The sequence below is a fragment of the Marmota monax genome, unplaced genomic scaffold (genome assembly GCF_021218885.2).
Source record: "Marmota monax isolate L192 unplaced genomic scaffold, Marmota_monax_Labrador192_F-V1.1 WCK01_AAM20220418_F8-fsc00081, whole genome shotgun sequence".
NCBI lineage: Eukaryota > Metazoa > Chordata > Mammalia > Rodentia > Sciuridae > Marmota > Marmota monax.
This window is the reverse complement of record NW_026695234.1, coordinates 6,040,967-6,063,820: the sequence shown is the minus strand read 5'-3', so window position 1 is coordinate 6,063,820 and position 22,854 is coordinate 6,040,967. Positions and strand designations below refer to the sequence as shown.

At 50.8% G+C, this 22,854-nt stretch overlaps 1 protein-coding gene across 1 annotated transcript in view; it reads right to left on the bottom strand.

The window, feature by feature from the left end:
• Dscaml1 (DS cell adhesion molecule like 1) overlaps nt 1-22,854 on the bottom strand; it is a 321,656-nt gene that overhangs the window by 11,591 nt on the left and 287,211 nt on the right. Inside the window, exons 17-21 of the mRNA XM_046438707.2 lie at nt 19,376-19,616; nt 15,849-15,995; nt 13,223-13,378; nt 7,844-7,983; nt 1,666-1,819 (exon numbers count right to left, since the gene is read on the bottom strand). Of these exons, the coding sequence (XP_046294663.1) occupies nt 1,666-1,819; nt 7,844-7,983; nt 13,223-13,378; nt 15,849-15,995; nt 19,376-19,616 (838 nt within the window). The remainder of the gene's footprint in view (nt 1-1,665; nt 1,820-7,843; nt 7,984-13,222; nt 13,379-15,848; nt 15,996-19,375; nt 19,617-22,854) is intronic.

Below are 22,854 nucleotides of genomic sequence, written 5' to 3'. Positions count from 1 at the left end.
ACAGGCCAAAGTGCAGGATATGGGGGCATTATCAGGTGCCATAGAGGTCACCAGGCCTGATCGAAGGGAACCAAGAGACCCTGTGCCCCAGAGGGCCAGAGTGGCCATGGACCAGGGGCCTCCTTGGCCGGGGGAAAGTGTGAAGTGGTTGGGACCAGTTGAGAGGTCGGGGTGCAGGGAGTGGAGGCTGGTCCCCGAGGGCAGTGCTGGGATGGTGGTGAGTAGGAAAGGCCTGTGGAGCTGCTAAGAAGGAAGAGGGGGCTGCCTGGGGGCCAGAGGCGGAGGAGTAGAGGGCCTGCATTACCTTGGCTTTCCTGGGGCCAGAGAGATGCCTCCGAGCCTTGGGGAGGACAGGGGTTCTCCAGAGACCTGGCTCCAGACTGGGTTCTGACACGAGCGGGGGCTATGTGTGAGTGTGAGTTTGTTTATGAGGGCGAGTGTGTTTGACGGGGGAAGGGGACCACAGTGCTGTCTTTCCTGCTTCTCTGGGGAGCTGTGAGGGGTGTGTGAATGTTTTCTTGGAAGTGCGGAGCCTGTAAGGATGCATTGCATTTAATGTCTACGGGGGCAGGGGCCAGGCTTCTACCAAGAGCTGGGTCCTCGGACCCCTACCTCTGGGCTAGTGCCAGCTGTCCCAGGAAGATCACAGGCTCTAGGCCCTTCCCTCCTGAAGGAGCTGAGTTCTAGAGAAGGGGTAGGAGGCACCCCTGGGAGGCCATGTGGACTAGCACCCAAAAGGGCTAGTCCAGCACCACGCGACTGTCTCAGCAGGCCGGTCACCTGAGTCTTAGACTCACAGTCACACAGGGGCATTACAGTGCCTGCTGCCAGCAGATGGGAGCCCTGGCCAGCCTCAGGACCTCAGCTGGATGCTCGCTGGCTCTGAGCCAATGGCAGGTAGGGCTGAAGCCTGCCTGAACCAGGGCAGATGGGCCGAGGTACCACCCCATCCTTGTCCAGGCCCTGGGACCCCAGGGCTCTGGGGCCAGGGAATAAGTAGGGACTGAGGAGCAGACAGAGTAAGAGGAAGGGAGACCAGAGCCAAGTGGAGGACCTAGAATCCTGGGCTCACTGGCCAACAGCTTTACCTATGTGGCAGCCCAACTTGGTCTTGGGCTCAGAAATGCCATTCCTCAGAAGCATGGGGGTGCATCTCCATGCCACACCCCTGCCCTGGGCAGGGATTCAGTGGGGCCCACCCCTAGAAGGCCTGACTCAGGCCTAGAACCTGAGCCGTGGTGGGAGCCCGCCGCCCGCGGTGTCCAGGCTGCAGCATGGGCTCTACACAGGCTCTCTTGGGAGCCTCGGCTGCTGTGGCAGCAGCGCACCCTGCTGAGTCCCCTCTGGGGGAGCTGAGCATGGTGACAAAGGCTCAGTGTTAGATGAGGGTGAGGGTGACTCCCCTTCTTTCTAGCAGGATTAAAATTCAACAGGAACATGCTGCAGAGCTGGGATTGGGGCCCCAGCAGCCTGTTGTGTGGTTTTCCTGGAGTCAGGGGGCAGCAGAGACCCAGTCTTGGTGGAGGCAGGAGGGAGGCAAGTGGCCAGCTCCTCCCAGCCACAGGTAAGGCAGAGGGGAGACAGCCCCTAACTGGGGAGAACCGGCATTCTGGAAGGGAGTTTCTGGAAGCTTCTGCCCATCTGCCCCAGCCCCACGTTTCTCACCCTTGCCAGCAGGCTCGATGGTGACCTTCTCGCTGCTGTTCCCCCTGCCGGCGGAGGTGACGGCAGCCACCCACAGCAGGTACTGCTGCCCACGGTTCAGGTGGGCGATGCGGTAGAAGAGCTGCTCTGGGCTCGTCTCGTACTCACTGGGAGCCTGTGGGGCAGAGGTGAGGCAGCTAAGAGCAGAACTCAGCCAGGGCCTCCGGCCTGCCATCTGCCTCAGTGCCCTGGAGGAGGGGACGGTGGCCAAAAGGGGCGGGGGGCTGGAGGCGGAATTCTGTCCAGCTTGCTCTTTCCCAGTTGTGGAGTGGCAGTGGATGGCATTGGTGCCGTTGACGGGAGCTGGCAGGCCTGGCCTGTGGTGCTGCTGGGTCAGCCTCCGTTCCTGTCCCTGAGTGTCAGCTACGGCTTCAGGCCAGGGGAGGTGGGTGTTGTGGGTGAGATGGGGGTAGTCACAGGAGGAAGAATGGGGGACAGAGGGTCCCAGGAAAGCCCCGAGCAAGAGAGAGTCTCTGAGAAGAAGTGAAATAGTGCGTTTGCCTTATTAGGGTTGTAGAGGGCTCCCCCGGCTCAGTCAGCCCAGCCCTGCTGTCTAATTGTGCCCCTTCCTTCTGGAGAAGGGGCGGGACAGGGAGTTATGGAAGCTTTACTGGGCAGCACTTGATCAGCGATTATTAGTGGTATAGATCGCCATCTATATTTGTAGGTTACATAAATCTATAAATTTTTTTAACCAAATGACAGTTTTGACAAGTTGCCAACAAAACAATATCAGATCCCAGTGGTTTTACCAGTTGCTTTGATGAAAAGATTATGTTGCCTTGGAAACCAGAGGCTCAGATATTGAAATGAATTTGAGAAGGAGCTTTTGATAAGCGCTAGTTTGCAGACCTCCTGTCAGCCTCTTCCCTGCTACAGGCGGGATGGGGCTGACTTTCATTTTATTTTGTTTTTTGGTCAGCCGCGGGGAAGGGAGAGGAGGACAGCACCAGGGCCCCTTTGAAATCAGGGCGGAAGTCCAAGGAGGGGGAGCCTCCCCCGGAACAGATGGGGGGCCCTGAGGCCAGAGGGAGCTAGTAATTAGTTATCTCTGCAGTCATGGGATCTCGCACACGCGCTCACACGCACATGGACATGTAGATGCCTGCACGCACGTGCTGAGGACACACTCAGACAGATGTGTGGTCACAGGGGGACATTCTCCATGCCTCGAGCGAGGGCTGAGGGGTCTAGTGACTTAAAACAGGAGAAAGCATCCTCTTGGGCCCTAGGCCATCTGCAGGAAAATGTTAGGGAGAAGGTACAGGCGTCCCCCACACAGTGCTCCCCAGCACACCCCTCCTCCTGCCTCCCTCAAGAGAGTCCAGCCTTTAATCCAAGACCTTGTGGAGACAGGTGCAGAGCCGCCCTGAGCCACAGTGGTTGGGAGGCCATTTTAAGCTACAGCACCCTTGGGTGCTGGTGTATCCAGTCCACAGTTCCTGTCTGTGCTGAGGTCTGGGGTGGTGGCCTGGCTTCATTCAGCACTTGTCTAGCTATTGACTGGACATGTGACCCATCGTGCTGCCCACGCTCCCCAGGCTGTCCATGTTCTTTCCTGCAAGCTAGGAAGCAATACAATACATCCCCCGTGTTGTAACTGTGAGGGACAACGAGGCAGAGGGTGTGCCAGGCCTCTGAGAACGGAGACGCATTCTCCTCTGGGTTTATTTTCAGTGAGGGTAGAGTGTGTGTATGTGCATGCGTGCATGTGTGGAGAAAAGCTGAGTACTTGCTTGTGTGTCAGTGTGTACTGAGTGTACCTTTCTGTCTACACAGGGCAGGAAAGTTTGGCTTCCCCTTGAAGACATTAGCATCCTTCCCAGATCCCAGGTGCCTTCCTTTTAATCTAGACTCTCTATGAATCTCTTGAAATCTCTCTCAAAAGCACTCAGTCATATCTCCAATTAAGTCCCAGTGGATCAAAGTTTTTTTTTTTTTTTTTAAAGACAAACTATGAAAGAAGAAACCATAGGCCAATATTTATCTGTCTTTCTAATCATTAAATAAAGGCAAAGATTATGAACAGAAATGAATAATAGATAAATTTAAATTCTGTAAAAAGAAATACTATGCTACATCAAAAGCAGAATCAAAAGTCAAGCAATAAATAGCAAGTACTTGCAATTTGTATGATAAAAATGGTTATTCTCCTTAAGATGTAAAGAACAGATTCAAATCAATAAGAAAAGCATGAGAAACCCAAATAGAAAAAAATGAACAAAGAATATGATTTGACAATTATCTAAAAAAGAGAAATGTAACTAATAAAAACAATTGAGCTAACTAGTAACCAAGGAAAGGTAATTTCAAATAAGATACCTCTTAAAAGTAAAAATCCAACTGGCAAAAATGCAAACTAAACTAAACCAAAAGTAAACCCAAAATGAGCATAGATACACAGGACAATGGTGGTGGTCCATATCGCACCACAAGTACCTGTAATATTGATGGAAACATAAAATGGGGAAGCTTTCTGAAGGGCAATTTTAAAATATGTAAATAGAACCTTAAGAATATTTACTCTTGGGCTGGGGATGTGGCTCAAGTGGTAATGCACTCGCCTGGCATGCACGGGGTGCAGGGTTCGATCCTCAGCACCACATAAAATAAAATAAAGATGTTGTGTCCACCGAAAACTGAAAAATAACTATTAAAAATTCTCTCTCTCTTCTAGCTCTATCTTAAAAAAAGAATATCTACTCTTTGTGACCCAGTAATTCTTATAGAGATTTACCCTAATATTAAAATATGGGAAGTATTTGTATAAAGGCATAAATCGGCCTGAACATACTTTATATACAGATATAAAAAATTGTGCTCTATATGTGTATTAAGAATTGTAATGCTTAAAAAATAAAAAAGAAAATAAAATATGGGCATAAAAACTTTTGTGAAAAATGTTCACTGAAGCATGACTTACATGGTGAAAATTTGAAAAATACATTAAATGTAGAATAACAGGAGACTTGTTAAATAGATTATGTATAAATGGCCATTCAAGATCATGTTTTGAAAGAATATTTGCTGATGTGGGAAGGTGCTTACATAAATTACATGAAGAAAGCAGATTATATAACATTATGTAAAATTGTATTTTAATTATGGAAGGTAAAAAGCAAACCCTAAGACAACTCATGATCCCCGTGTGGATCAAAGTCTAGAAGGTTCAGGGAGTGTGAGCACTTTAACTTTTACTTTATTCTTTCCCATAATTTACAGAATTTTCTAGACTCAAATGTATTATTTTTATAATCAGAGAAAAACAACAATTGTATGAAAGTATTTGGTGAAATTTCTACCCAGACTGGCTGTCCCCGGTGCATCCCTGAGAGCCAGCTCCATGCCCAGTTCTGTTCTGAGGACTCCAGGCATACACACTCCCACACTCCCATCAGCGTGTGCAAGCGCTCGCGGTCTCAGGGGCATTTGCCACTGACCCCATGCTCACACCCAGGGTTTTGTACTGTGGCCTGTACGTGTGCGCCCTCACCCCTAGCACCTCCACCACGGCTGTCTTTCATAATTGACTTTGTAATGCAGTTGTTTGGAGGTTGGAATATATTTGTGCCAAGTGATTATGTCACATGTGATGGTTGGGTCCCTTTCCTTCCCTTCCCTTCCAGTCCCCCTATGTGGCTGAACCAGAGTTCTCATCATACTATACCTTGTATGGAGCTGGCTGATGGGAAATCTCTCCTGGACAGAGGAAGTCCCTACACGCGCAGGACACTAAGAGGACAGAGGTGGGGCCCACCTGTAGGTGGATATTGAATGTCCCTAAAGGTCCATGTGTTGAAAAGCTGGGTGCCCAGCTCGTGGTACTACTGGGAACTGTTAGGAGGTGGGGCCAAGTGGAAGGAAGTTAGGTCACTGAGGTGTGTCCTTGGAAGACTCTGGCCCCTTCTGTCTCTCTTATTGCTTCCCAGCCACCATGAGGTGAGTATCTTGCTGTATCACATGTTCTCTGCCATGATGTTCTGTGTCCCCCCAGGTCCAAAGGCAATGGAGCCAAGCAACCATGGACTGAAAACTATGAAACTGTGTGCCCAAATAACCTTTCCTCTTTTTAAGTTGATTATATCAGGTGTTTGTCATAGTAATGGAAAACTAACATAGTCTCAGTGTCTCCAGTAGCATGAGGAGGGGATGGGAACCAGGAGTTCTGTGCTGGGGTCTGGGAGAGGATCGCTGGCCAGTGGACTGGAGGCTCCTGAAGCCTGAGCTAATGAGGAGGCTTCCAGACACCAATCCCTTTGAAGGGCTTCATTATCAGAGAAGAAATGACAGCAAAAACCCCAGCCAGAGAATGGCTACCTTCTCCCATCAGTTATGAAAGTTATGAAAGTTAAGACTTTACAACTGCCAGGCTGCTACTTTTTCACTCATCAAACATGTATTCAGTGACCATGATATTCCTGGTGCAGTGCTCCACAGCTGGAGACTGAAAATGTTGATGAGAAAATAGCAGGGCCTGTGCAGATGTGGAGAAATGGGACTCTTATCCCCCACAAATGGGAGTGTGACAGACAGGAGCACCCGACAGTGCAGGGTGGTATCAGCTAACATCTGCAGGCCCATGACCCGGTGACTCCTCTCCTAGGTACACACTCAACAAAGACGCATGCGCATGAACATCGAGAGACACATTTAAGCCTGTCCCCAGCAGCAGCATGAGAACAGTCCCCCACCGAAAACCAACCCGAAGCCTTCTAGCCAGGGACATCCACAGATAGCGCAATGCATGCAGAGAAGTGAGAATGAGCTACGACCACACACAGCCACGTGGATGGAATTCACAGATTCACAGATTCACAGACAAATGGCGCAGCTCCAGTCCCACCAAGGACGGAAGAGGCAGCTCTGATCTGTGCTGTTGTTGTCAAGAGGGAGGCAGGGGAAAGGGTGGCTGGGAGGGCATGAGTGGTCTTCTGGGGTGTCGTAATGTCCTGTCCCCTGCCCTGAGGGCTGCCACCTGGGTGTGTCGTGCATACTATGTTGCTATGAGGCAGTGGCCCATGAGGATGGCCAGGAGGGGTCAGTGTTGGTGAACTTCTTCCCTGGTAAGAGAATTCTGGATTTAATGGTGAGAAGTTGGGCCACCTACCACTGGGAGAGTAATTCAGAAAGACCGTGGGAAAGCAGAGAGGACAGGAGAAAATTATAACACAATTACAGAGCAATTTCAGGGCAGCTTCCCTGGCGGCCAGAAGCTCATGCAGATGCTTGGGCTGATGATGAGCTGATGGAGGGAGAAGCTGGCTACCCCTTTCTGCCCCCGCTCCCCACCCCAGCCCATCCTCCTGATGGCACTCATGGCCCTGTGCACCCTACCCCTCTAGACTGGAAGCCTGTTGAGGGCAAGTGACTGCACCTGCACCCGCACCCAGAATAGGCATGCTGCAGAGATGTCCCTCAGCAGGACTTCATGCATGTGTGGATGGAGATCACTGAAGAGGCAGAGGGAAGGATGCATATTATGGGATATGGGTGCATACACCCACCACTGCATCCACCCCTGACTTGTCTTTCCACCCCATGGGCCCCCGAGGCACTCAGTGAGCTGGTCACCTGCACAGCACTTCCACTTGAGGGTGCCCTCCGCTCCCAGGGGAGAGCCGGGTGTTGCAGACTCTCCCCTGCTGAAGCCCAGGCCCTGGCTGGAGAGATGGCTTGCCTCTCTGGGGTGCCCCTGTCTTTCCTATCCCTTCACCTGTTTCCATGCTGAGACAGTCACTCAGGGCAGGCTCCGGCAGCACCTGATGCCCAGAGTGACCCTGATGAAAGGCCATTCATTCCCAGAGGTCACCAAGCAGCCCGTCCCCAGTCATCAGCTGGGAGCCTGCTAAGAGCTTCCACAGACAGAGCAGAATGGCTGGCTGGCTTCCCTCTCACGCTGCCCACTTGATTGTGAGCCACCTGACTCCAAGCTTTGTGACAGTCTTGCAACTTCAGGAACATAGGGATGACCCAAGATGGATGGTAGTCAGGCTTCAAGCCGCTTTGGGGTGACCAGTGCCCATTCCTAACTAGGGCTCCAGGTAGAACAGATACAGGCAGCCTTGGGGTTTGGTCTGAAAGCCAGATGGTCCTGTATTCCCCACAGGATCTTTTCTCCTGTTCCCCTGGCTCTGCTTACCGGCTGACCAGACCCTGGGCTGGAGCAGAAGATGGTGTACTTGCGGATCACGCCATTGGGCTTGGTTGGAGGGAGCCAAGAAACGACCACACTGCTAGCCGATGAAGGGACAGCTTTGATGCCAGCTGGGGGACCTGGAACTGAGCAAGGAGAAGGCCTGGTCAATTTAGACAAGGAGGAACACAGCCTTTGGGAAAGAGTGGTGGAAGGGAGAGAGTGGGCAGATCAATCTAGGAGACCTTCTTGGAGGGGGCATCCTTGATACCATCTAAAAGGAGAGAGCCCACAGCACAGCAAACAGGTGGGGAAAGAAGGGTGATCGTTTGGGCCATTGGAGTGGCTTGCTTCAGAACTGGCCAGAATGGAGGACTTAAGGTAGGCCACAGAGAAACAGCCCATGAAGAATTCGTCTCCATCTCTCTGACTTTAAACCCTGCCCCCCAATACCCTTACTAACCATTAAGGAAAACCTCACACTGGCACTGGTCATTTGTTCTTTTGAGCCAGCTACCCCTGAATACCCTGCCCCATCTCTGGGCCTGCCCACCTAGCTGGAGCCCTGGGCCTCTGCCTGGGAGGCCAGGTGATCCCTGCTCTCAACCATACTCCAACTCTGCACTGTGCTACTGTGTTCTTGTCTTCCCTCCTGGGAGCTTTTATGAGGATAGCGATTGCAGCCTATTCAATTTATTTCACCTCTTTGAGCCTCAGCTCATCTATGTGATGGAGATAACCACTCTGAAGGGTTGTGGTGGGAGGTAGTGTTAATTACGATAAAGCACCTAGCACAGTGCCTACCATATAGAAAATATTCAATAGGTTGTAAGAATTATTATTTTGCATTTCTTCCTCCAACTCTCAGCTTATGGCACCTACCTCAGTGGTTTCTCCCAAATTCCTAGTAAGTGGTCAATTATGTGGGGTTAAACAAAACAATTAGATATAGCAGCATCCTCCATACACGGGCCTGAGTCCAGAAGCTGGGAAGCATCCCTGACCCCGCCCTTCCTCCATGCTCCAGCCCCTTCCACCTATGCAGGTAAGTCTACAGTTGTGAGGTACAGGAGTCTATGATGGCCACGGGGGTAAGGTGCTAGGTAGTGTTCAGGCTTGTCTATTTCTGCGTACATTTCCCTCACCAGCTATTGAGAGAAGTGTATTAAAATCTACCACAATTGTGTATTTGTCTGTTTTTCCTTGTAGTTCATCTCTGTTTTCATATTATTGAAGTTATATTATTAGGTGCATACAAATTTAAATTTGTTTTATTTGCCTCCTACTGTCTTTTAACATAAAAAAGCAAACTTCTTTATCACTAACAATGATATTTTGCCTTCAAGTATAATATGTCTGATATCAACATTCCAGTTTTCTTTAAATGGTTTGCATGATATGATTATGTTTTTTTCCCCCATCCATTCATGTTGAATTTTTCTATGCCTTTATGTTTCAGATACATAGACAGCATTTATTTGGATTTTGGTTTTTGCTAGCCAGTGTGACAGTTTTTATCTCTTAATTGGAAAATTTAGTCAACTTATCTTTATTGCAATTGTTACATTTGGGTTTAAATATACTATCTTACTAAATATTTTCTATTTGTCCCACCTATTCTGGTTTTTCTCGTTCTTTCCTTTTGTGGTTTCTTTTAGAGTTCTGTGTCTAGCATGCAGTAAAAAAATAATAGGGACAACTGAACAATATCCTTCGGGGTGGGGGAAGATAAAAGGAACAGACTCAGAAGGGTTCCAAACTTGAAATGATCAAATGTGGACTTTAAAACAATTATACTTGACAAGCATGGCAGACAGGAGACGGGAGGGGAGCAGGGACGCCTCCCCTCCATCCGCCTAGCTGTTCCCCTAGCACAGAAACTGCTCCTCTGCCTATATAGGTTTTTCTTTTCTTTTCTTTTCTTTTTTTTTAATGTTTTTTAGTTGTAGTTGGACATTTATTTATTCATGTTTATGTGGTGCTGAGGATCAAACCCAGGGCCTCACCTGTGCTGGGTGAGCACTCCACCGCTGAGCCCCAATCCCAGCACTTTACAGGTTTTAATAAGTCAAGGACACTAGTCTTTCCTCTCCCGTCCTCTGCTTGTGCCCAACAAGGGTTATTCTCCTAAAACATAGGCTTAGTCATGCCCTTTCCTCAGTCAAAGCTCTTTAAATTATTACTTTTATTTTTAGTGGTGGGATTGAACATAGGGTCTTCCACATACGTGCTAGGCAAGCACTGTACCACTGAGCTCTACCCCCAGTCCTGAAGTGGCCTTAGACTGAGCTCAGCTTTGTCCTGGGGGGGCCATGTGGCTCTGTTTGGTGTTCACAGGGAAGGTGAGGAGTAGGCAAGAGGCCGTGTAGCTCAAGAACTGAGTCCACCCAAGCTAACCTGAAACCAAATGCAGACTAAGACTAATTAATGAACTTGAATTCATATATTTGAACTTTATCTTTCAATTCATTTTGCTTTTTTCTAAATTTCCTGATTTTTTTTCCTTAGGAAAAATGTTATATCCCTGGAGTAGGGTGTGTGAGTGGGGTCACCGTGACTTCAGATTAGGGTATTTGCCCAGTTCAGCAGGACTTGAATTGGAACATGAACCCGTCTGCTTTCCATGCCACCTGAGAACTGACGGTAACATAACTTCCACCTGGAAAAGGAAGAGCCCGGTGAGCTGGGGCAGCTGTGGTGGGCAGGCAGCAGGGACCGCCATTCCTTCCTAGTCCCGTTGGCTTAGGTTTCCAAGCTCCTCCACACTTCAGACACAGTTATCTCTAACCCCTGCGCTGAAGGACACATGGTGCTTGGGGTGAGCTGGCCCTGGTAATTCCATTTCCCTTTTGGTGAGTAGCTTAGCAAGCAAGAGGTATGTGGCCCCGTTCTGGGAAATGAGGATAAATCTGAGGAGGGGGTTTCTGGGAAAGGTTTCTTTTGCTCCCATGAGAAGCATGCCCTCTGGAAGGGACTGCTGCTTCTCCCTCTGAACACTGACTGTCCTGCGTGAGGCCCAGAGTGGCAGCCGTCTTGAAGTCATGAGGGAGCAGCTGCCGCACTGGAGATGGCAGAGCAAAGACAGAAATACGGAACCACTGACTTACCTGACCCTGGAGCTGCCCTATGTGGGGCTTCTTATTATGTGCAATGACAAATGTGCGTGTTGCTTTCCTCCCTTTTAGTTGGGCTTCCTATACACTGGAAGGTGCCTAACAGATCCAATAGGATGGTGGAAAGTATAGAGGACATGGAGACTGGAAAGCCGGGATTTGCTACTCTTAGCTGACTGATACTCTCAGAGTAGCTTTGGCTCTCTGGGCCTCAGTTTTCTCACCTGTAAAATGGAAATGACATCTACCTCACAGGATGGGAGTCTGTCAAATCACGTTGTGACAGTGTGTCACACAATGTTGAGTTGACTGCTGTTCTGCATGAGACCTCTTCTGACACTGGGCTCTTTGGGGGCTGTGCTTCCCCTGGGGGATGCTAATTGCCTCACCTATCATGTCATTGCTAGCATCTTGGTAGCCATAAAGCAACCAGCATTAGCTATTACCTGGCATTTTAGGAAGGACTTTGCAGTTATCCTATTCCTTACATCTGTCCCCGTTTTATCCAGAGGAAACTGAGGTGCAGGAAGGTTAAGTGACTTGTCAATCAGAAACAGGGCTGGGCAACTCTTCTGCTGAATGTGCCAGTCCCCTTTCCATGCTGCGAAGCCACTTCCTGAGGGCAGTGCACTAACTCCCGGGTTTGGCGCCTGTTGCACTTTTCCCTGGGGCTCTGTGAGCACTCTGGGTGCAGGCCGAGGCTGCTTGCAGGGCGGGGCGAGGATCTTGGACCTTGGAACTCCCTCATGGGCCTCACCTTTGTTAGACACATGGATACACTCATGATTCTGGCCTTGACCAGAATAGGGGGCAAGAAGTCTAGGGACCCCAGTGGTTCATTTCTAAGGGCCAGGAAGGTTCTGTATTACATGGAACCTAGGCCTTGATGGGATCAGGCTCTGGGCACCATCTCAGCTCAATGCCACGCAAGAGCAGGTGGTTTTGCCTGGAGCTGTCCTGGGAAGCCTTGATGGGGGATTAATGACAGGAAAAGTAGGGCAGGCAGGTTGGTAAAATATCAAATTGCTCAGAGCTTAGGGGGAGGGGGCGTGGTGGGGAGGAGGGCGGAGGCAGGGCAGGGAGATTAAGCTGGGCTGGGAGCTGGTCTAGTCACCAAGCGCAGGGTTGTATGTGCAATTTCTCTCACCATCACTCCCAGCCCAAGTCGCTCTGTAACACCTGTAACTCTTAACATCCTGTGGGTGGGGCCTCTACTCTGGGCTCCATATTCCTCAGAGAAACAGAGCCTGAGCGGGGAGTGCCCATGTGTGCCCATGGCTCTTCACATAGACCAACTCATCTAAGATCAGAGCACTGGCTCAAAACATCCAGTTAAGAGACACCTAAGTGACCGTGGAAGGAATCAGACATAACTTTCCTGTGTTCATATACGAATACCTGACCAGTGTAACTCCACATCATGCACAACCACAAGAATGGGAGTTATACTCCGCGTATGTATAATATGTCAAAATACACTCTACTGTCATGTATAACTAAAAAGAACAAATAAAACATTAAAAAAAGGGCTAAAAAAAAAAAAAAAAGAAACCCCTAGTGTTGTGGCCAGTGGAGTGGGGAAGAAAGCAGATGGCTGGAAGCAGGAGCCTGGGGTTTCATGCCAGGTACAAATGTACCTCCCATTCAAACAGTGGCCCCTGGAGGGGTGCGGCTCCTGACCCTGGGTGGAGGTCTGGCCCTTCTCCTCACCCTTTCCTTTCCCCTGCCCTTACTTGGTCACTCTGCCCTTGACTTTGGCTTCCTGTCTCTGGATTTCCCTTAGTTCCACCCCATGAGGAAGGGCTGTGAGGTCTCAGTTCCAGATGGAGGCACACCCCATTCTCCTCTTTGCGGGTCCCGGGCCTGGCTCATGCTGGGGTGACAGCCAGGTCTCCAGCTCAGGGTGTGCTGGGTGGTGCTCCTGACCCCTGCGCCAGCCTCTACTAGTATATTTAGAGGAAACCAGGCTACACCTCAGAGGGGAGCAGAGCCTCTCTCATATGTCCTTGGGGTTGGGTGTATGAGGGGGAAAGTTTATCTGGAGGGTAACTCGGTGCTTCAGAAGGTGGGTCGGGGAACTTGGATGTTCATGCATCAGTCCATGGAGAAGACATGATCTGTGGTCAGTGATGTCCTTTCAAAGCAGGACCCAAGTCCTCCAAGCCACCCTGTAATGGCTCTAAGGGACAGGAGGAAGGCTGGCGCCCTGCTTTTACCTTGCCCCTGGGGTGCAGCCTGGGTGAGCTGTGGGCAGCTCCAGGCCTGGACTCACCGTCTTCCTTGGTCTGGATGTAGAGCACGCTGCTGCGCACACCGTCCCCAGCCTGAGTGTAGGCCAGCACCTGGACGCTGTAGTTGGTGAACTTCTCCATGCCCCGTAGCTCCACCCGTTCCCGCGTCGTGGTGATGTTCTGCATCTCACCCCACTCTGTGGGGACAAGGGGCCTCTGAGCATGGGCAGCCCCACCCTGCCAAGGCCTTTGCTGCAGCCCCTCTGTCAGCGTGGGCTCTGACCTTGGCCTCTGTGGGGGCCAGAACTACCTCAGAGTACCTGGGAGCATATTTGGGCCACTGCCTGCAGGTCATGTCTCTGCCTCAGTGGACAATCAGGGTGAACCACATAGAATGGCCTGGCCCCAGGCTCCAGATGACCTTGCCAACTTCAACTCGATTTTCACCCTTTAGAATCCCTCTATCCCTCCATCTCTTCCTGAAGTGTGTCCCTTCTTGCACCCAGAGGCCTGGCATATCTTGCAACCCCACCTCACACCCATTTCCTCTTTGTTGACCCAGACCCTCGTTGGGCTCTCAGTTCTCCCTACACAGCGTGTCAACCTGCAGATGAAGGATGACTGCCTCCTTGGCCTCTGATTGCTCCTGGGCCAACACTCTGGTCACTCAGAGTAAGGGGCTGTGTGACCCACCTGCTTTCTCCCCACCATCGAGGACACACAGCCAGGCCTTCCCTGCAAAAAGCCTGCACAGAAAACCCGGGCTGGGTCATTTGTCAGGCTCAGTGAGGCCCCGTCATCCTGACTCTGCCAAGGAACTTCTCAGAGACTCTAAAGAAGGGCATAGGGCCAGGATCTCATGGGAGGGCCAGGGTCCCATGGGAGGGCCAGGGTCATAGCTGAGGAAGAGAGGTGGGCTCCTGAGCCCCTCACTGCTACTATTGGGTTTTCTTAAAGACAGGCACAGACACTAGCTGAGGACAGGCCTTCATGAGATGAACAACTGCACACCAACTCTCAGCACTATCTGGTGACTGATGCAGGCAAAGCCCCGAGGCAGAAAGCCTGGGCAGGGGAGGGCAGTCATCTGCCAGGGCCCAGAGGGTGAGAATGCCATGCCCAGCATGAGGGGACCCCAGTCATTGCAGGAGGGACCTCAGAGGCTTGGTCACAGGAGGCAGAGTAGCCAGTCTTGGACTGTGGCCAGAGAAAGACTCAGGAAGTGGGCAGCGTGGCCAATAGTCCAGGTGGTCCTGGACCTTAACGAGGTCAAATCCTTAAGGGCTGTGCTGGGGGAGGCTGCCACCTTAGACAAAAGAGAGCAAGTTCTGGAAAATGAACATCCACCCCTTACATGGCTCAGCCCAAACAGGAATGTGGTAGGGACACATTCTGAGCAGTGCAGCCTGGCGTCTCACAGCCCAGAACTTAGGGACCAATCCCTGGGCCAGAGGCCTCTGAGCTTTCATAGGAGACAAGCGAATGGGGAGGTCACTTCCTACTGGTGGTATGTCTGGGCAGAGTAGCATTCAGGTGGGGAAGGGGATGGTGGTAATCCTGGACGGATAGCCATGAGCTGGATTCCCAAGTCCTCTGGAAAAGGAGAGCAGGACGCAGGGAGCCGGGAGGCAGAAGGCTCAGTGCCTTCCAGGCCTCGTGCTGTCGCGTGGGCAAGGCCTGTAGAGCATAGTTTGGGATACTGGCCTCTGGCTTGTGTGGACTAGGAACTTCCTGAACCCTGAGAGGCTTTGTCTGTACCAGCAGGCAGCAGGCTGGTGTGTCTGTGTGGGCTACACAAACCCGTTGGCACAGTGCACCCCGGGGGAAGGGAGCTACCTCGGTGGCTGGGCCATCATCTGGGTTTTCCCCACCTGCCACTCCTCCCCTTGCTCCACAGTATGTGCCATCCTGCACTTTTGGGGGCCTACATGGCTCCCCTGCATAGGCCACACACGGGGCTGGCTGCCTGGCTCCGGCTGGGTTTGGCTGGGGGAGGCTCCCCTGGGTTCTGGTAACCCCGCTGCATCTCTCACCTCTTTGGGTCTAAGGTGGCAATGGCTTCCTACGAATGCTAGCCCCCTGCTCACTTCCTCTCCACTCCACTAAAAGGAGCCCTTCATAAAATTCTTCAGTTGCCCCATTTGAGTGTGACACTTATTCCTTGCGGTGACCCTTGCTGATGTGACTATAAAGGCCTTATATAAAGAAAAGCAAATTGGGCTGGGGTTGTGGCTAAGTGGTAGAGAGCTTGCCTTGCATGCATGAGGCACCGGGTTCGATTCTCAGCACTACATAAAAATAAATAAAAAATAAAGGTGTTTGTCTATCTACAACTAAAAAATATATATTAAAAAAAAAAGCAAATGTGCCCTTCTCGTGCTCCAAACACCCCACACACCGTTGTCTAGGGTTGGCAGGGTGTCTTCCCTGCCCAGAGACCATGGGTACCACCACCCACCACCCTGCCCCTGGCTCTGGCCCCAGGATAATGTGGACATGTGCCAGTGGCCCCGAGCCTCTCTCATACTATCTTCTGGCCCCATAACCAAGATGCCCCTGTGGCCTCCACTTGTGGTGCAGAGGGAGGCTGTACTTCCACTTGACATGCCACAGCCTGGTACTTGTGTCTACTGTCCTGAGACTCAGCCTCAGTCCCATCAGACTCACCTCCATCAACATAGAGTGACCAGAAGATGACCCGATAGCCTTTGAGGACACCATTGAGGGTGCTGCGTGGGGGCTCTGACCAGGAGATGACAGCCACATCAGAGGTGATGGACAGGGCCCGGACATTCTCCGGGGGCTGGCTGGGCACTGCACAGGGTGGGGAGAAGCAAGGGTCCAGTCAGTCAGGGGTGTGACATACACGTCAGCAAAACATACATGTCCCAGGCCAGGTCCTGCTGCCAGATCAAAGGAACATGCAATTAGACAAGCAGAGGGACCTCCTCACTCATGAGCAGGAAGACCAGACTGGGAACTCAGTTTTTGCTGGAGATTGGAGTAGTCAGACATCTTTATGGATGTGGCTCCTTGCTCCTAGGTCAACATGCTCCTGGCTTTGGCTAACTCCTGGTGAAGGTGCTGAATTCTGCCAGAATCCCTGGTAATTTACCAGTGGATCACCACGACCAGGGGACAGAATCTGGAAGACCACTGAGATGGCCCCAGAGGTATTTGTCATTTAGTCATCTGATAGCTGCTGGCCCCTCCGTGTCCACTGTCCAGCCATGGCCTGGCCTAGGGACTCAGTGTCCTTGTGCCAATTGAAGGGGAGGCAAAAAAGGAAAAGGGGTCTTAAATAACCCTGGTGCCAGGAAGAAGAGTTCCCAAAGACCTCTGGGACCTTTACCCCTTTGCCCTGACCCTGCACAAAAAAATGCCATCATGCTTGGAAAGATGGGCGCCATTCTCTGAGACCAGCTCGGGTGGCCCCCTGCCCTTAACCCTCTCCCTCTATGAGCTCCGTCTTCGTGTAACCTACATTCCCAGCCCTGGGTTGGCCTGGTGCCACTTGCCCTTTCTGGATGGCAGATGGTGGGTGCACTGGGCCTCAAGGCCCACCTTGGCTAAGGAGAACGTGGGCGGCACTTTCTGCCGGCTTCTAGGAGCCGGGGACAAAGGGAAAGACGAGGCTGCTCTGGTGTGAATGGGAGAAAGGAGGCCCAGGCTAGAGGGAAGGTAATTAGATCCCGTTGCCCCACAAGAGGCAACTGTAATTTTTATGAGCATTTAAATGATAATACATCATCCTAACGATCCTCTTTGAGAATGATTATTGTTTCATATTACTTAGGTGTAAAAATATAAGCACCATGTAATTAGGGACCCAGTGTAATAAACTAATACAGATCGCCCGTTCGAACAAAATGAAGGTAATATAATTATGGAAAAGACACTCTTGCTAAGGCAGGGGCCCTTGAATACCCCAGGAGGAGTGCTAATATTGCCAGGAAACGATCAGGATCTGACAGGCTAACGAGGGCCTTAATTAAGTATGAAAAACTGCTGAGCAAATCCTGCTGGAAACTTTCTTCCCCCCTCTCCTCCTCTGTTTTGAAAAGGACTCTGCAGTCGAGCTGATCCCTCCCTGTTGGAAACTCCAAGGGTCTCTGGGGTCAGGGATGTGGTATTGAGCAGAGACAGTGACCTGGCCCCGTGAGGGTTCCAGGGCTTAGTTAGGTTGGGTGGCTGGCTTGGGTTTGGGGCACGGTCCCCTGGACAAAACTTCATGGAGCATGTTGTACCCAAATCACTTGTTTCTGCTCCCAGCCTTGCTTGGGGACAGGGTGAAGCAGAAAGAATGCAGACTCGGGGTCAGGCCTGGATTTGAGTGGGGCTGTTGTTCACTGGATAGGTCACCTGGGCAAAGCACTTAGACTCCGCAGGCTCTGACGGCCCTTGGTGGATAGTGACCCAGCTGTGGTTCTCACAGGTGCTGCGTGGCCCAGCAGCAGCAGAGCTCTGAGGAAACTTACTAGAAATGCCAGTTACCGTGCCTCCTCAGACCTGCTGCAGGGGCCTCTGGCAGGGGTGGGTCCAGCCATCTGTTCACCAGACCTCCAGGGCATTCTGATGGAGGTGAGGCTTGGGAACCACTGTAAGGAAGAATGCTACTGGGACCAAGAGGCGACAAGCTAGTGTAGCCAGGCCTGGGGCAGCACCTCGAGGTGGAAGGCCTGGGGGGCTGACCCCAGCATGGCTTTCCTCCCATGGGCTCTCTGCACTTCTCTTCTGTGTGTCTTTCCTCTCCTTTGTGGTCTCCTTTCTTCTCAGGTGCCCAGTTCCCTGGGATTGCTGAGGTTGGATAGGTCTCAAAGCCTAGCTTGTTCTACAGAGTAAGAGATGAGACTCTTTGGGGATGAAGCCTGGGCATCAGTGTTTTGAAAGCTCCCAGATAATTCCAACTTGTAGCCCAGATAATAAATGCTGGTATGAGCCTACGCACTCTAGGTGTTTCTGACCTCGTGCTTCCTCCCGCCAAGAGGGCTATATTTACAGAGGATGAGGTAGGAGGGGGCACAGGAATGGCTCTCTAATGCTGGAGTGCGCCTATTCTGCTGGGCCATGGGGCAGTGGCATTGTGCTCTTCAGGAGTTGGTCTCCTCCCTGCACCAGGGGCAGATGGGCAGGCTGGGACTCCACAATGGGTTTACTCCGCCACCCTAGTTTTGGTTGGGGGCATTGAGAAGAAAGCTTAGGAAAACACTCTGTTTCTTTATTCTGCTCTTTGGGACCTGAGTTCATCTGGTCCCCTCTCTGGGGCATCAAGGCCACATCTCCTGTTTTGACCTGGTGCAGGCTTAGGGACCTGCAGGTGCCCTCTTTGTGCTTAGACAGAGGGCATGTTCTGGCTACCTCCAAATCCTCTTTCCCTGGAGCAATGGGGTCTCTTAATTTGCTAATCAGTGGGTTCTATGAAGCCATCAGAGAATTATGTTTTAAAAACTGAGCTCTAAATCCTCTGCCATTCGAACAGTAGGATTTCTTTAACTCTATTGTCGCATTTCGCTTGCTCAAAACAGATGAGAACAGCGGGGCGTGGTGGTAGACACCTGTAATCCCAGCCTCAGCAACTTAGTGAGGCCTTAAGCAACTCAATGAGATCCTGTCTCTAATTAAAGGGCTGGGATGTGGCTCAGTGATTAAGTACCTCTGGGTTCAATCCTCAGTAACAACAAAAACAAAACAAAACAAACAAACAAAAAAATCCACCAAACAAAAAACAAAAGGAAAAAGCTACCTAAAACAACAAACAAACAAACCAGATGGGAACAGATTCCAGCCTAGAAGACAATGGTGACTTGGCTTTGCCCTTTCCCCCAAAAGCTGTTGAGAAGGAGAAACAGGACCTGGGATGTGGAGGGAAGAGCTTGGTCAGAGAGAGGAGCCAGGGCACTGGAAAGAAAGAGGGAAACATGGGGATGGAAAGACAGATGCAGAGACAAGCCTCCACAGGCTGGTAGGTGCACAGGTAGGCCGAGGGGCAGGCATCAGCAGGGAGGAAGAGGGGCCTGCCCACTCCCTGCTGGAAGCTGGACCGAGGCTGGTGCGCTGGAGTGTCCTTTCAGGGGCTGATGAGCCAGAGGAGATGGGGGAGCCTGTGTCACCCACGGGTCCAAGGTGGGTCCTCTCACTGGCAGCCCTGGCTGGGCCTGGGCCGGGATCTCACCCCCCCACGCTCCTGCCCTCACCATCCTCCAGGGTGGTGGCGTTGATCTCGCTGGAAGAGGGCCCCGTGCCGGCCCGGTTGAAGGCCTGGACCACCACCCCATATTGGGCGAACTTCTTGAGGTTGTCTAGGGTGTAGACCTCGCTGTCGCCTGTGGCCTTCATCTCCACGATGCTGTACTGCCCGTTGCTGCCAGGGCTGTTCTCTCTGTAGCCGATCTGGTAGCCCCGGATGACGCCATTCTGCAGTTCCTTCTTGGGTGCCTGTGAGCATGGGCAGGGTCAGGGACGAAGACACAGCGATCTCTGAGATGACACTCATCAGACCAGTCAGGTCATGTTCCTCTGTGCCCCACCCTTTAAGGCTCCTGTCTGTCTCAGAGTGAAAGCCCTGGTCCTACGGGGCCCTCCGTGACCTGAGCCCGGGCCCCTCAGACCCTTGGTTCTATGCCGCAGCGTTCTGGCCTCTTCGCTGCTCACATCAGCCTGGCTCCCATCCTGGAGGGAACACCCTTGAATATCTGCACACTGGTCCCCTCCCCTCTGAAGTGGCTCCTCCTGCCTGAGGCGTCCTTAGTTCCTTAGCTGGAGTGCTCCCAGCCTCTGTCCAGCACGCCTGATTTTTCTTCCCTGGTTTATTTTCCTCCATGGCACACCTGACATTCTGTAGCTCTTACGTAAGTGTTTGACTGTCTGCCCCAGTGGAACGTTACTGCCCGAGGATGAGGAGTGTGACCGCTTTGTTTACTGTTGTATCTCAGAGTTGAGGGGCCTAGCACAGAGAAGCCCCCAATGTGGATTTATTGAATGAATGAATGAATGAATGAATGAATGGATAGGGATATCATTTGGCATGGATCAGGGCCTGGGAGAATCAGAGCTGTAGGGGAAGGGAGGTAAGCAATGAATTTAAATAGAAGAAAATGGTGATGTTTGCCAGTAATCCCAGCTATTTGGAAGGCTGAGGCAGGAGGATCACAAGCCCAAGGTCAGCCTGGGCAACTGAGTGAGACCCTATGTGGATGTGAATGTGGCTCAGTGGTAGCACTTGCCTAGCATGTGTAAGGTCCTGGGTTCAATTTCCAGTACTGCCAAAATGAAAAGAAATGAAAAAGAAAAAAATAGAAAGTTCTGAGATCCCAGTTCACACCTACTAGGATGACCATTGTAAAAAAAATAAAAATAATTTAAAAAAACACTGGAGAGGAGGTGGAGACATTGGAACCTTGTAATTGCTGGTGGGGATGTCAGATGGTGTAGCCACTGTTAAGAGAGTTTGGCGGTTCCTCTAAAGTTGAAGCACAGAGCTACCATATGACCATGCAATCCTGGTAGATTCAAAAGAACTGAACGCAGGGGCTCCAACAAGAGCTTGCACACCCAGCTTTACAGCAGCATCATTCACAGTAGCCGAAAGATGGGACAACCCAGGGGTCCACTGGTACAGCGACAGATGAACAAAACATAGTGTGTCCATGCAGGGGGAAATTACCCACGAAAGGAATGGAATTCTCACCTATGTTACAACAGGGGTGGAACTGGACGTCTAGGGAAATAAGACAGACACAAAGGAACAAATACCGTACAGTTCCACCTACAGAGGTATTTAGAAGAGGCGTGTTTGTAGAGATGGAAAATAGAATAGAGGTTTCCAGAGGCTGGGAGGAGCGGACAAGGGGAGTTCATGGGTACAGAGGTTCAGTGGGGTGATGAACAAGTTCTGGATGCAGGTGGAGGGGCTGACTGCACAAGGCTGACTGTGCTGCCTGTCCCTGAGCTGCTCTCTCCGACAGGAAGCTGTAAATTTCATATGCATTTGACTAAAAAAAAAAAAAAGCCCCCAAAGGGTGCTTGACCCAGGCCCTCTAGGGACACTAAAGCAGGACTGCTCTAGGCACGCCAGCCAGAGGCTGCTGTGCAATGAGGACCAAGGCCGGAGGGCAGCCCCGAGATGGAGGGGCAGAGTGGTGTGGACACGGAGCTCTGTGGGGACTGGTGGGAATGAAGGGCTGATCTGAGGGCCGGACCCAGAGAACGCCCAGCAGCACGGCCTTCCCCAGCTCAGGTCCTTACACAGCCTCAGCTGCACACAACGCAAACACAGACACCCTGAGGGAAAACTTGACACAGGTCCTCACTGACACATGACAGTCTCACACATGGCCACCCACGCACGCACACGCCAGCGTATCTACTCGTGTCCAGAGCCAGGAACACACACCTACAGATGTGCCTGCATCCCAGTCCACACACCTAGTCACAGCTGGACGCACTGAATCCAGAACTGGATCCCTTCACAACCTAGCCTGCCCACCTATAAACTGAGACAGAACAGCTACTCCAGTAATACAAAAGCAGCTTGAATCAGGGTTTTCAAGACAATGAAGTTAATTTGAAACCCCACCTTTTTAAAAAACGTTTTTTAGTTGTTGATAGGTCTTTATTTCGTTTACTTATTTATATGTGGTGCTGAGAATCAAACCCAGTGCCTCACACATGCTAGGCAAGTGCTCTACTGCTGAGCTACAACTCCAGCCCCCCAAACCCTACCTTTTATTGTACTAAAAAATAGATCAAAAACAATTAAGTTAGTAAAACTGCCCTACTGTGTTTTTTTTTTAATTTGATGAATGTTTTAAAAGAACTGCATTTTTAGCCTCACTGTTAACACAATAAAATGACATTTTTAATTTAACATAATTGTTTTGAACTCACTAAATAGGTGTGTGTGTGTGTGTGTGTGTGTGTTTAATTGACTTGACTTTCTGTTTTGCCTGAAGAAGGTTTCTCTGCACTTGGGCAATCCTGCGTGCTAGTGTGTAATTGGGCACATTTTTGCATTTGGGTCTTGTAGCTGCTCAGGTTATGCCTGTGTGTGTGTACACACACGTATTAGAGGCACAATCGCATCTTGAAGAGCCCTATGCCCTGGTCTTCATGCTAACACACACTCTCATATTGCAGTATGCATATCCATACTAACACACATTTGAGATCATCAACATCACTACACAACGACACACAGGCCTACCTACCCAGGGCTATCTGTGCCACCATGTACAACTATACACACTACTTCATTAGCATAGACCTACAGAGATCTTGGACAGGCATTCAGACAACCCTGACGAATGTGTGCACATGGACACACACACACACACACACACATTTATACAGACCTCCACAGATCCTTCCTCCCTCCCTCCCCCCTTTTCTCTTTCTCCTCCTTTGTCCCTCTTTCTCTTTCTTCTTCCCTATCTCCCTACCTCCTAAACACGACACTCAGGATTTAAATCAATCTTAACAATATTTCTCTGAAACATTAAGAAATCAATAGGGCTGATTGCAAATTTATGTCATAAAGCAGGGGTGATCCATCTCGTGGAAAGAGTCTTAAAATGAAGTGACTTATCTTTCAAGTGAATCTTTATTTTTCATTAATCTGTTTCTTGGTGTTAAAAAAAAAATTCCCTGAGAAGTCAGTCCCAAAATTTATTGACCA